Source organism: Thermochaetoides thermophila (genome assembly GCF_000221225.1).
Source record: "Thermochaetoides thermophila DSM 1495 unplaced genomic scaffold scf7180000011816, whole genome shotgun sequence".
NCBI lineage: Eukaryota > Fungi > Ascomycota > Sordariomycetes > Sordariales > Chaetomiaceae > Thermochaetoides > Thermochaetoides thermophila.
In genome coordinates, this window is record NW_006383032.1 from 4627442 (window position 1) to 4641101 (window position 13660).

Genomic DNA, 13660 nt, shown 5'->3' on the forward strand with positions numbered 1-13660 from the left:
GCCCTGTTCTCCGTTTTGTTTTCTTCTCTCCGTCCTGAGAGAGTGTATTTTTTGTGCGATTTTGTGGCTGTTCTGTTCAACAAAGGTGGGTAAGGAAGCCAGAGAGATGCGTTGTTCTGGAGATGGTCAAGAATCCAAAATCCAGGTTGGGGTCGGGTGGTATGAACTATGGAGGTATGGAGGTCGGGAGCTTCAACTGTTCGCTAGACTGGTTTTGGTTTTGGGCTTTCGTTGCCATGTTTGCCGCCTGTGGTAGGCTAGGTTCGCTCGGCCGGGACCCTCGATTAAGCGGGCGTTGGGCGGGCCCTAGGCACGCTAATTGCTTAAGTGGGAGAGCCACACGAGGCGAGGCCACACTGCTGAAATCATATTCTCTATGAGCATAACCTTGGAAATCGCATGAGCAGTGGCCCCCGGAGACTGAAAGTTCAGATATCGAGAGACGGTGGCGGTGGGGTACAGAGGTTCCAGGAGGCAGGCTTTCTGGGGTCCTGGACGCTGGAGAGTTAGAGTCCAGGACAGTGGGTCTCCTGGGTTCTCCGAACCCCGCCACAGACGTGCGTCGTTGGATATAAGACCCCAGCGGCTCTCCAAGAACAAGGCCGAGGGACACTGGGACAGTGAGACTGATGTTCAAACTTTTGCAAATCCCCATAACACAAGTGGCAAGCAAAGCAGTAAATGGCAAAATTAACACGTTTGGTGGCGCTTAACAAGTATGTTCTCATCCCCTGTGTTTCTTTCTGAAACTTGAGAGGAAGGACATAGACGCAGACCGTAATCTCGCCCATTAGTAAAAATGAAGGCGCGGGGTACAAAGCTGGAGCCGACTACTCATCAAGAGTGGTCAAGCATACCAATCAATAATTATGACCAAATCCGTGGTAGGGCGTGTCATGAACTGGCTGGCCGGTCTTAAAAATGGGCCATATTTTGTCTCGAATCACTTTACCACACAAGTGCACATAAATATAAATTATCTGTGTCTATGCCCTCTAAACCCAGAGAGTAGGTATCTAACTAAACCTTATGCCCCAAGCCGCTTTTGCTCCAACTCTTTACCCTCGCCTGGTCACATGTATCCCATATCCTTTCCCGCAATCCAGCGTAAATGACCGCTTCGCTGGGGTCTAGGCAATCAGCCTCCCTAGCCTCGAGCCAGCTCATGATGCCAAGTCGAGTAATGAGTGTAGTGCTGCCCCCCTCGATCTTGGTCGTGCGATATATCAGCCTGCAGAGCTGCATGCGCAGCGGTGCCCGCAGATACGGATTGGCTGCCAGGGTCAAGATCCTCTCGAAAAGCGGCCCCTTGAGCCGCTTCTTGTGAAACAATTCAAAGTCGCTCGGTGTTCGCAGCCCATCCAGTAAATACTCTAAAAGCCAGCCCGATTGGGCATACCACGAATCTCCAATTGCAGGGTCTTCTGACAAAATCTCCGTCACCAACGGCGGCTTGTCGAGGTTCCAAGATGGCCCGCGGATCAAGAATGTGTTGACCTTGGGGTATAGATGTGAAAGTGGATCGCGCAGCACATTGAGTGCATGGCATGCAAAAGAAACCGTCGTGCTGGGCAGCGGCCCGTCGTTGATTTTGTCCCTTGCTGTCTCAGCGAGCTCCGAGAGAAGCAACCAGACTTGTTCCTTCTCTTCGTACTCGGATTGTTTAATCTTAGCGGCAGCCTTCAAGATATTGACAAGGGCTTCCTTTCGTATGCTAGCATGTTCCGAAACAAGCAGGGAGATAAGTGCTGTCAGATAGCCTTCATCAACGAGCTCATCAACCGTCTTGGATATCCATTTGGTCAGTGCCGAGTTGTCTGCTTTGAGAGCGTCTGTGACATCAAGCATGGCCTCCAAAGTTTCTAGGTCAATGGTCTCCTTCCCTTGGCCTTCCTCTGAGCTAGCTATCGGCTTCTTTTCTGACTTTTGTGTACAGACAGAGGTCTTTGTATGTCGTGACCAATCGCTGTATGTAAATACCAGGCCGCCCAGAACGCCAGGCTTTTCTACTCTGTCCTTGATATCAGGTAGGTATTCAGCCATCTTGCAGAATATCAGATCAAGCACCGGTTTGCTTTCCCCGGACGTGACAGAATAACCCAAGAACTTGGGCAAAAACTCCCCAAGAGCCCGAAGCTTGTCTTGCTCGTCTTTTTTGGCTGCAACAAATGGTAATTGCTCCAGCATGACAATTGCGAGCGGGCTGACAACCGCCTCAGAAAGACCTGTGTCAAGAGTTTTAGCTCCCTCCAATACGATCTGCTGCAACTTTTCAACATATTTGACAGGTGCATTTGCGCACCGTGTAAGACAATTGTCTAAGAAAGGCCACACCTGAACCACCGACTCTGGTTTCTCTGCGCCCAAAGCTTGTAGCGCCTCCAACAAGACCAGCAGTCCAGGATGGTGGTCGCTCGCTGGAACCACTTGCTGTTCCTTGGCCACGAAATCGAGGACCTGACGAATTGCCTCTAGGGCTACACCATGCGGAGCTTCCAGGCAGACTTTCAAAAGCATTGTGAAAGGTGAAAGAGAGAGACCTTCCGAGGCGACAAGCCAGCGCATGCCTGGTGAATACCCAGCAATAGCGAGCAGGTTTTCTAGCTCCTTCAGGCTTAATGCAAAGTCTCGGGGGTCATCCAACTCTTGAGAGGACAAACGGCGAAGGCATGTCTCCAATAGCGGGGAAACATCGAACTTGGCCATCAAAGCCATTTGAGGTAACACTTCATAGCACAGGCGCAAGAGCCTGCTTGCTGCCTCACGATGCATAAGATTGGCCTCAGGTATTGAGCGGTATGCATTGATCATGTCTTTGATGCTGGGGCTCCGCTGGCAAAACTCGTCAACCAGTCTTTTAGCAGCCTCAGTCCAAGCTGTTTTGTTGGTGTGCGACGATTCATGATACAGCTTAATGGCCTGGTCAAGCTTCTCGATTGCGACAACGAGGATTCGAACGCCGAAGAATGAGATCAGGTTTGACTTGTGGTTGAGACACCGTGTGAGAGCTTTTTGGTTTAGGGGCGGAGGGAGAATGTTATCGATGACAATTGAGGTAGGCGGGGGAAGAGTGGCAAAGTCCGACCCCCGGCAAAAATGCGCCGGAATGGGAAGTGTGACTATGTTGAAGAGAAATGCCGCGTAGCCGATCCATGTTGCTGAGAGTTTTGGCTCGAAGGAGAATGATTTATTGTTGAGGAAGTAATTGGCTACCAGCTCAGGAGCTACCTTGAAGATAGCAGTGATGAGCTCGCTTTGCTTGACACTCGACCACGGCCGTAGATTCGGCAAGAAATTTGACAAGGTGTAATTTCTGACAGGAACCTCGGCTTTGAACTTATTCATCCACACAATCGCTTCTAATCCGAGGTCATCGATATCAGCATCTGGAATCGTGACGTTAAGATCAACCTCACGAGGATAGTAGCCTGAATCCTGTCTTAACACTCCACAGGAGGGATTCGTGCATGCAAGCATCAGAAACTCATGCGCAATATCTGCGATTGATATCTCGTCTTCTCCGGGGGAGTCTAGGCGGTACTGATAAAGAGTCGATAGTCGGGTGAGCGTTGAGGCGTTCAAGAGTGCCGACTTGGCCTCGCGCGGGAGCTTGTCATCAAGAAGAACATGAACTTTGAGGCCGTCAAGGATGTCTTTGACCAGGTATGGGGGATCTTGCTTGATGTCGCGCGTGAGGGCAGAGACAATATCCCGTTGAGACAGCAGTTCCTTCTTCGCTTCGGCATGGAGGAAGCGCAGGGCGCTAAGGAAGAAGAGGACGGCATTGGTTCGAGTAGAGGGCCGCTTGGCATCCTCCGGTTCGTCACCTATGTGAACAATGCCCATGTTTCGGGCCAGGGACTTGAGCATATTTGCCCTGGCTCGGAACAACGGCCTTGCAATAGTACCGCCATCGAAAGCAATAGCTTCCCTCAATACCCGGAGAGTGGGGGAGATGATAAAGGACTTGCTCTTATCCGCAGAGAGATTACGAGCGATCAGCTCTTGCTGGCGCTTCTGAAGCAGGGTCCTGCAGATACCTAGTCCGTAGGGCACTGTGTCGAGAGTCTTCGAGAGCAGCCTGAGAAGTAAATCAAGGACAACCGGGACAGCCGACATGATGTTTTCGTTGTTGGTCTGGGCAGCATGACTCCATAGCTGCATGATGTCTGGCAAGAAGACTGGGTTCTCATCGTCTGCGTTTGGTTTCACGGCTTCCAGATAAGCCTCTAAAAGACTGAGGCGTTCAGGGTCATGCTCAGGATGAAGGAGCTCATCGAGGAAAAGCTTAAAGGATTGCAGACCTGGACACGAATGTTAATTCTGTATGACCATTACGGAAAAATTTCAATCAACGATGCCGACAAGGACAGAAGCTGATAACTGTAATGATACATACCATGCCTTGCGCGCGCAGTGTCTGGCGTGAATGACAGGAGATGCTGCAATTGCTTGCTTGTCTTTACCTCCTCCGACGTTGGTGCCTCATGAACGACCTTGAGTCGCTTACGCGGCACGGCGGGCCCATCAAGAGCTCTAGCAAGCCTCTTCCCCATCTTGAACGCGCACAATTGGCTTAATGGGATGGGTTGGCTGGTGATGTGAACAGTCCGAGGTCGATGATCAAGTCTGGGAATTTCATAGATTTTGCAGCTGTACACCGCCTTCCTATCACAACACAGAGGTGGGGCGATAATAGCCCCATGCTTTTCGTCAAGGGTGCCTTGAAAACACCCCTCCTTCTCGGTAACCTTTCAATGCTAACCGCCTACAGACGGATGTATGTATATCGGGTTAGGGTTGTAGCTTGGAAAAACCTCCACGCTGCAGCACCGGCCCGGTTGCAGCCGCTCTTGGAGAAGGGCCATCGGATAGCCTACCTTACCCAAGGGATTCCCATGGAACGAACCTCGCGCGATCAAAGTGTAGACGAACGTTATCTAACGGCCTAAGAAACGTTGCAGAGCTCAGCACGTGCATCGACCCCTGACTCAATCCCCGCCGTGATCTGTAGGCTGAGAGACTAGGGCCCAGGGTCAAAGGACGGGAACAGCCCGGAATTCTTAGAGGATTTGAGCCCCGACATTGAACAAGAACTAGGTAAACCTTTCCCCTCGCGACTCACCTCTTGTTCGCCTTGACACCCTGCTACTATCCGTCTGGCTTTAGATTTGTCACGTAACGGACCCAGTATACGAGGTCACACGCGAGGTTTGCATTAGACCAGCCAGTTTCGTGTAACTCCAGTTTGACTTTGGATTCCTCGCAGGGCCGCTGCTCTCCGGCACTTTTAAGCATCAACAGGACCTGTGTCAACCCACGCACCACCCACAGGACCGCAGCCCTAACGGCTAACTCTCCGTCACTGATGCTTCGATTGTCAAGCTAACGTGACCCCTTGCACTCGTTCAAAAAATGACCTTCAATGACAATAGCGAGCCAATCCCGACGAAGAAGCCGTCCTCTTTTATCAACAGCAGGGATCAATGCCACCTGCATGACGTTCAGTCAGGATTTGCAGCTTCTTTCCGTTCCAGTTCTCCTTTAGCGCAGGAGATGTTGGCCCGAGACCTTGCTGCTTGCTCGGATGAGGGCGAGAACTGCGCAATTGACTCAGGAGCTGAGGAAGAAGATGACGAAGACGTTATGCCCGGTCCGACGCTGTACCGTCGGCCAAGCGGCATTGCATTTGGGGCTACCAGGCCTGCACTGGCAGGTCCAGGAGGGCTAGATGATCCGCCGGTGCTGACCCGTGCCGAGAGGGCGCGTAGTCGTGATGCAGAGCGGTCATTGTTGCGAGATAACCATCTCCTGCCGCCGAAACATCCATATCAACCCCCAAGAGAAGGACTTCTTGGGTGGCTTCAGACGCTGTATAAACGCGTGTTCAGCACAAAAGTTCCGTTGTCGGATGAAGAAGCGCAACGGTCGTGTATAGCTGTTGCCCCATCCGAGACGTCTCCCCTGCTGGGACAACGTCGTCCCTCAGCAAATGGAAGAGATAATTTGCATGATGGGGCCCTCAACGAGCAGTGGGAAGCTGCTGTCGCGGCCGGACAGATCAAAACAACATGGCAGAGGGAGGCGAAGACGATTGCCACCTATGCGCGGTCGCTCATTGTCACTTTTCTGTTGCAGTACTCGCTCAATGTAACGTCCATTTTTGCTGTTGGAAAGCTTGGGACGCTCGAGCTCGGGGCTGTGTCACTGGCTTCTATGACGGCGAGCATTACGTGCTATGCCCCAGTTCAGGGTCTCGCGACCAGCTTGGATACGCTGTGTGCTCAAGCCTTTGGGTCTGGGCACAAGCACCTGGTGGGGCTGCAGATGCAGAGAATGATATACTTCTTGTTTCTGATTTTGATCCCCATCTCAATCGTTTGGCTTAACATCGAGCCGATTCTGGCAAGCATGATTCAGAAGGAGAGTGCGGCGCTTGCCGCAACGTACCTGCGGGTAATCCTGCTTGGAACCCCTGGGTATGCTTGCTTTGAAGCTGGGAAGAGATTTGTGCAGGCACAAGGCTTGTTTCATGCCACAACCTATGTGTTGCTGATAGCGGCTCCAGCTAATGTACTGATGAACTACTTGTTCGTCTGGAAGTACGGCTGGGGTTTCGTAGGGGCCCCATTGGCGGTGGCGGCGACGCAAAATATGCTTCCCCTGCTTCTACTTCTTTATGTGTGGAAGGTAGAAGGCTCTGAGGCTTGGGGAGGCTTCCGGAAAGCTGCCTTCAGGAACTGGGGCCCAATGATCAGGCTGGCACTCCCCGGAATGGTGATGGTGGTGGCAGAGTGGTTTGCCTTCGAAATCCTGACTCTTGCTTCAGGAAGGATCGGAACAGCCACACTGGCAGCGCAGAGTGTGTTGGTGACGGTAACATCAACCACGTTTCAAATCCCGTTCCCATTGTCCATTGCGGGTTCAACTCGAGTGGCCAATTTTATTGGGGCCCAACTTGTCGATGCTGCACGAACGGCAGCGAAGGTGGTGAGTTTGCCTTGACAATGGCTTGACTGCCCAACATGAGCGAACTGGGCTGCTAACGCGTGACACATAGACAATTGCTGGCGGAGTCATGGTAGGACTGTTCAACTTGACAATGGTGTCAGTCTTCCGTTACCGCATCCCGCTGTTGTTCACAAAAGATAGCGAAGTGATCGAGATCGTAGCCCATACTCTTCCTGTGTGTGCTTTCATGCAACTGTTCGACGGAATGGCTGCGGTGTCTCATGGATTGCTGAGAGGGATCGGACGACAAAAGTTCGGTGGCTATATCAACTTGCTATGTTACTATCTGGTAGCCTTGCCCATCTCGTTCGGCCTGGGCTTTGGCCTGGACTGGGGGCTCAAGGGGCTTTGGATCGGCGTCACCCTCGGACTGGGGATGTAAGTTTTTTTTTTTTCCCTTCTTTGAAAAAATGTTTTTGTGACAGAGTTACGCAGTACTAATCAGCTTTTAACATAGGGTTGCATTTGCAGAATATTGGTTTGCCTGGAGCGTGGACTGGCATCAAGCGGCCAAAGAGGCCGAACACAGGAATAGGTCTGGGTGAAGGGCGATGAACGTCGTCCACTCGTGTAGGGTTGCGGAAGTAGAACTTTAAAGTTCAGACTTTAAACCTCCTCCGTGGAATGTGCGAAGGTTCAGACACTGAGATAGAGTGTGTCGACGATGTCGATATGATCTGGTTACCACTGTCTTCCTTTGCTTTCCTGGGCTACGCAAAGAGAGAAACAGAAACAACTGAAGACCTGGTCAAGCGATGGTGGTTCTACTGCTGGCGCAGTAGTTGCAAACGGCGCAAGGTGTTTGTTGTATCAACGCTCAAATTCATTGACTTGAAAAAGTGTAGTCATATGGAGATGGAAGAAGACTGGCAACTCTTGACATATCTAGAGTCCGGGCTGTTATAACACTGTGTGCTTGCATCTGATGAGGTTTATGGATTGCCGACCTTCGCCAGCCACGGGTTGGTTTCCGGGATCCTACCATTCGTGCCCAACTGCTGAGCAGGAAGCTTCCGCAGCGGACGGTCCCTGCCCCTGGCGCCCGGACCCCAGGCCCTAAGCTGACACGCGGGTGGTCGGAGCCCAGAGCATCCACCGGGGCCCGTGCTTCGGCAGCCCTTGGCCCTTGGCCCCTTCGGTGGCTGCCCAGAAGGGAAAAAGTCGATTTCGGGCCCGAAATTTAGTGGTGAGCCCCAACTGGCAACAGCTGGAGTGAACCTACCTAACTCCTTATCTTTGTTGCCCCTCCCAACCTAAACGCCAACGCTCCGCTTCTTCTGACGGGACAAACACGCTTCGCGTCGTCGTCGCGCAAATCAATTTTATCCAACCTGCAAGCAACGGATATTTTTTGAGCAAAATGGCTGCTTCTACCGTGACTACCGAAACCCGGATTACGGCCGACAACATCCTCCGTCTCTTCCCCGACATCGATACCAGCTCTGAGGCTCTGGAGGGCCATGATGAGGAGCAGATCCGGTTGATGGACGAGGTGTGCATCGTGCTGGACGAGAATGACGTGCCAATTGGGACGGCTAGCAAGAAGCTGTGTAAGTCTTGCTTAAACAGACTCGTCTCAACTCCCGCTTGCCATATGACCCTTGCCGCAGTGGAGGGCAGAATTGTCTGGCTCTAGTCATGCGCAGGATGCTGACCGTCAACTGTCCACCATCGGCAGGCCACCTTATGACAAACATCGACAAGGGGCTTCTGCACCGTGCCTTCTCCGTCTTTCTCTTCAATGAGAAGAATGAACTGCTCCTGCAACAGCGTGCTTCCGAGAAGATTACTTTTCCCAACATGTGGACGAATACCTGCTGCTCCCACCCCCTAAATGTCTCGAATGAGACGGGCTCGACTCTCGAGGCCGCCATTTTGGGCGTCAAACATGCTGCCCAGCGGAAACTCGAGCACGAGCTTGGTATTAAGAAGGAGCAGGTCCCTCTGGAGAAGTTCCGCTTTCTTACCCGTATCCACTACAAGGCTCCAAGCGATGGGAAATGGGGTGAGCACGAAAGTGAGTGTCCAGAGGATCTGTGTGTCCTGCTGTTTTGGTGCCGATGACGCTAACAGGGAACCGCCCAGTTGATTATATCCTCTTCATCAAGGCCAATGTCGATCTCAACATCAACAAGAACGAGGTCCAAGCCACGAGATATGTAACGCCCGAGGAGCTCAAGCAGCTGTTCCAGGACCCGACGCTCAAGTTCACTCCTTGGTTCAAGCTCATCTGCCAGTCGATGCTGTTCGAGTGGTGGGCGCACCTCGAATCGGGCCTCGAAAAGTTCGAGAACGAGCAACAGATCCGGCGCATGTGAGAGATCGAACAACATCCCAACTCCTTAACGGAGATGTTGTCGTGAGCATTGGCATGTGGGATCGAGTCAAGTCCAGTGGGTTGGAATTTACTAATTACTTCTAATTGATGCCTGAGATATCCGCTCCGTTTGCGACGGCAAACAAGATGCCGCGCGAGAGCTCCCTGCTTCCCCTTTTCAGCAGCTTGCATACACCGGTAGATATAATGGCTAAGATCTATTCACCAGAGAGAATAGACATATGTACATACATACGAGGAGTGAAAGGGGCGCATGTCACACAAGGTTTGCAGCTTCTCGTGGGGGAGAGATGAACCAAAGAACGTGCTGTAACGATGGATTTTCCCTATGGATGGGCCGGAGGAGTGTCCGCCAACATTCTGTCTCGCCCCATCCTGCGGTATGACGCCACTATCTTTCCAGCCAACGAACAACTGCAAACCCCAGGATATCTGAGGGGTGTCACCTGATCGTTCTGCATAGACGCCCATGCTATCGGCCTTGGCCATGGGTGGAACCGTTCCGCCACGTCGGCCTCCGCCCCCCCCCCCCGGCCCATGTTCGTGGTCGTGGACGCAGATTGGAGGCCGGATCAGACGTCTGACGGCTGGCTAGGTCCCGCCGAGAACTTATCTTCCGGCTCGGAGCGACAGTCCCTCGAAAGCGGAGGACATCAGGACGTCAAAAAGATGAACTGGTCTGCCGCAAAGGGGGGGGGGTGTCTACAAGCACCCCACTACGTACAGTACAAGTAGGCCGGACACTACATACGCTACTGTATTTTCGTAGGTTGATTGCTGCTGCTTGTTTTCCTATTCCGTTTGCCATGAGACTAGTGACAGCCAATCGCCTTTGACTCTCGCTGCTCGTCTCAAGGCGGTCACCACATCCCTGTATCACCCTTCCCTGGACGTAACAAAAACATGGGGTGTTCTTGAGGAGGACATGCCGTCAGATACCACTCGTACACGACAGTTAGTGTATGCACAAGCACAACAGCCAACCCGGTGCAGTGTAAGTACCTACTTAGTATAGTGAAGCGTACGTAGGAGCCTGATGCTCAGCAATCCGCCTCGTTGCCTTGAGGGATGCCGGATCCCTGGTCTTGTCTTGGTCTTTTCAAGTCCTAATACCTGCCCCAACTTGTCTGACCTGTCTCGGAAGGCCATGGCCCAGGCTATCCCAGGTGGAATATCGAAGGTACTTATGCCCCCGTCCCCCATCTTATTGTCGTTCTTTCCCCCTCTGTCTCGTAGACACAATTGCCGTCTCTGGATAGCACAAAGCACTCTCCGTCAGACCAGCTGCAGTACCCCCATAAAGGGGGTCATTTCAACTTGGGGGCATACCTGCCTGCTGCTAGTGGCCTAGGCCTGCCTGTCTGCTCTTCTACTCGAGATTATCATCCTACAGCCACATCAAACCAATCTGCTCTGTGTGCTTGTGCCTTTGCCTGTGTAACCCCTTGTAGGAACCAACTCAAACGTCTGGACGGCTCGGCGTCAACCACCAACCTCAGCCTTCACCAAGACAACCCGACCCTAATAACCTGTCGACGAGCTAAGCCGATATTGATGTCTGCTGATCTTCGTACCGCCCTCAATTGCCTGCGCCATCCCGCCAGATTCATGCCTATCTCGAGATCACAACTCTCGAGAGTCCACACCGGAGATAGTATACAAAATATATTATCAAAACAACCGTGCGTATACCCCGTCTTTCTGTCCTCAGCCCAAAAAAGGTTAGGCAATTCTGACACTTTGCGTAGGAGATTGAATTGTGATTGCCCAACATGGCGTCGCCCGTGAGCCGCACCAGTACCAGCAGCAGCACCAGCAGTGCTAGCTCTAGCACCGGCGGCAGCATTGTGAGCACCAAGACCGCCAGCACAAGTGCGAGCACCAATAGCAGTACTGTGACAGTGGCCCTGAAGCGCCGCTCGCTGATCCCACCGAGATGGAAAGAAACTGTGCGTGTCGTCGGGATGTCAGATTGTAGGGAGGCCGCGCTCACTCTAGCGTACGCCTTTGCTGCTGATGATTATGCCCAGTACCTCGTCGACTCCGGCGACATGCACGGTGTCTCGGCCGAGCAAAAGTGGAAGCTGCATGTCGACATCCTCACATACACAGTAACTGCGCACGTCATGAGCGGGCTGGCCACGACTGTCGGCCCGGAGTTTGATAGCGTCGCTCTCTGGTATGAATTGTTTTTGCCCTTCTCGGCCTTTCTGTCTTTTTTGTTGTTTTCATCTTGTCCTCTGCCTTCCTCTGTGCGTAACTGCCTCCTTTGAACCGAGAAAGAGGCTGATAAATCATTCATTATACAGGGTGCCTCCAGGCAAGAACCTGGATGGGTTCTGGACTCAGCTTCGGAGCGGTATGTGGAGACTTCACTTCCAACTCTCGCCTGAGGGGAAGAAGCGCTTGTTCGAGGAAATCCTGCCCTTGTTGCATAACACCAAGGCCGAAGTGCTCGGTGACAGGAATGATGACGCGTGGTACCTCGTTTACCTGGGGACCAAGCCCAGCTCGCAGGGTCGCGGCTATGCTTCGAAACTGTTGAGGGACGTCATAGCAAGGGTAAGTTTGCTCCGTCAGAGCTTTGAGTCTTGGTAGGCCAACTGATTCTTACCAAACCAGGCCGACGCTGAAAAGCGTCCGATCTACCTCGAGTCGAGCTCGCTCGCCAACAACGCCTATTACAAAAAGTTCGGCTTTGAGGTGAAGCGAGAAATCTTCCTTGAGCGTGGACCGGCGCCGGTCCGTCTTTCGATCATGGTTCGTGAGCCCCGCGCACCTGGGAGTACCGCTTATTCTACCAGCTCAAATCCAGCCACGAAGAAGCCTGTCAGGGGCTGAAGGATCTTTGAGACAGATGGTGCAGCGCTAAGATTGACTGTCCAGTTTCTGTTTATGTCTAGGTGACGTTAGTTTGCTTCGGTTGATGAGCTCAACGCATCCGTTAACTACTCTCGTGCCGCATTCAACTTGCGGCACTGACTTGTCTGGGAGACGGCTTTTACCTATGAGACTTTTCGGTACCTGCATACGAACCAACAAGATTGTCAAGTTAGCCACTCTGACTGTAACTTAGCACCTGTCAATTGTTGGGAATGAAATTGGCCCCAAACGGACCTCGACCTTGATTATCAGATAGGATGAGAAAGGGCCTGTTAAGTATACAAATCCGCTGAAAAGAGGTAATGCCCAGCCAGCCTGACGCCTTAATATCTCACGAAATGCACCTGCCAACAATTATCTTAGAGAGCACTGGTAAACCCTTAACGCTACCTCAGCATTCCATAACAGCCCACGTCTCATCATCCATTGTGCAATAAATGAGCCCATGTGATAGTAGCTCATTCCCAGCATCTAGAGCATCCCGGTAGGACAAGCGCGTGTTGCTCGCGATCAGGTTGACATGCACGCCTTCATTTCCTCCCATTGGGTTATCAGCCAGGAAGTTGAAGACGGTTCTCGCTGCCGGCGAGCACGCAGCTAACTTGGCTTGAACATCACTATTGAAGCCTTGGTCGACAAACATGCTATCACCTCCTATGTCCCCAACAGTTGCAGCACCAGTCTGGCCTGGCCTTTGGGGCCCACCCTTGGTCAGGAGCAGATGAACATATGTAGCCTCCAACAAGTGATAGTTGACCTCGTTGAAGTCTCGGATGATGCGCACACAATGCGCGCCAATATGCTTTCTGTTGTTATACGTGGTGAGACGGCCAAAAATACGGACATATGTGTCCGGAACGATATGGTTGTTCGAGTTCATCTCGTCGTTTATACGGTCGGCGTCGATCCATTTTTTGACGTCAATCATCCCAGTGCCGTCGTCCACCGTATACGTTATGTTGGTAGTCTGGGCATTTACAGAGCGCACCTGCCCGACGAACGTCACCTGCGAGATAGGAGCGCCATCAAGAGTCAAGTCGCCGCCCGGGTACGGCTCTTTGCAGTCGAGGATTTGCTTGATTGTGACCGGGCGGAGTGTGTCCTCCGCATATTTCTGTTACATAATTCAGCCAAATATCCAACAAGACACCGAAACAAGCAGAGCGTACGCACACTCTTGGTAGCTCCTTGGCTCCCTTGCTGGGAGCTGGTCATGAAGCCGCCGCCGTCTTCCCCGCCTTGGGCACCGTAGCCTTGGCTTGCATAGCCTGCATAGGATGCTTGAAGCAAGTCAGCATACTCGAAGCAGTTCTGATAAAATAAAGGTGTAGTCATTTAACTACGAACGTACCCATGATGGGGTGGTTGTTGCTAGGACAGATAGTTGACAAGATCTGGTTCGGGTTGGAGAACGGCGGGGTGAAGTCT

General features: G+C 52.3%; 5 protein-coding genes across 5 annotated transcripts; 3 read left to right on the forward strand and 2 right to left on the reverse strand.

Annotated features, from left to right (window-relative positions):
* Positions 1 to 1020: 1020 nt before the first annotated feature.
* Positions 1021 to 4556, reverse strand: CTHT_0033400 (uncharacterized protein; the record flags this gene model as incomplete). Its single annotated transcript, XM_006693715.1, has 2 exons — positions 1021 to 4304; positions 4400 to 4556. 2 exons carry the CDS (start codon positions 4554 to 4556, stop codon positions 1021 to 1023), a joined length of 3441 nt encoding a protein of 1146 aa, XP_006693778.1.
* Positions 4557 to 5415: 859 nt separating this feature from the next.
* On the forward strand, positions 5416 to 7556 carry CTHT_0033410 (uncharacterized protein; the record flags this gene model as incomplete). The annotated part of the gene is made up of 3 exons (XM_006693716.1): positions 5416 to 6990; positions 7061 to 7389; positions 7469 to 7556. 3 exons carry the CDS (start codon positions 5416 to 5418, stop codon positions 7554 to 7556), a joined length of 1992 nt encoding a protein of 663 aa, XP_006693779.1.
* An 815-nt stretch (positions 7557 to 8371) lies between these two features.
* Positions 8372 to 9329, forward strand: CTHT_0033420 (isopentenyl-diphosphate delta-isomerase-like protein; the record flags this gene model as incomplete). The annotated part of the gene is made up of 3 exons (XM_006693717.1): positions 8372 to 8561; positions 8690 to 9028; positions 9097 to 9329. The coding sequence occupies 3 exons, from the start codon at positions 8372 to 8374 to the stop codon at positions 9327 to 9329; spliced, it is 762 nt and encodes a 253-aa protein (XP_006693780.1).
* A 1792-nt stretch (positions 9330 to 11121) lies between these two features.
* Positions 11122 to 12190, forward strand: CTHT_0033430 (N-acetyltransferase-like protein; the record flags this gene model as incomplete). The annotated part of the gene is made up of 3 exons (XM_006693718.1): positions 11122 to 11528; positions 11659 to 11911; positions 11972 to 12190. The coding sequence occupies 3 exons, from the start codon at positions 11122 to 11124 to the stop codon at positions 12188 to 12190; spliced, it is 879 nt and encodes a 292-aa protein (XP_006693781.1).
* Positions 12191 to 12623: 433 nt separating this feature from the next.
* On the reverse strand, positions 12624 to 13587 carry CTHT_0033440 (uncharacterized protein; the record flags this gene model as incomplete). Its single annotated transcript, XM_006693719.1, has 3 exons — positions 12624 to 13346; positions 13406 to 13500; positions 13584 to 13587. 3 exons carry the CDS (start codon positions 13585 to 13587, stop codon positions 12624 to 12626), a joined length of 822 nt encoding a protein of 273 aa, XP_006693782.1.
* Positions 13588 to 13660: the final 73 nt, after the last annotated feature.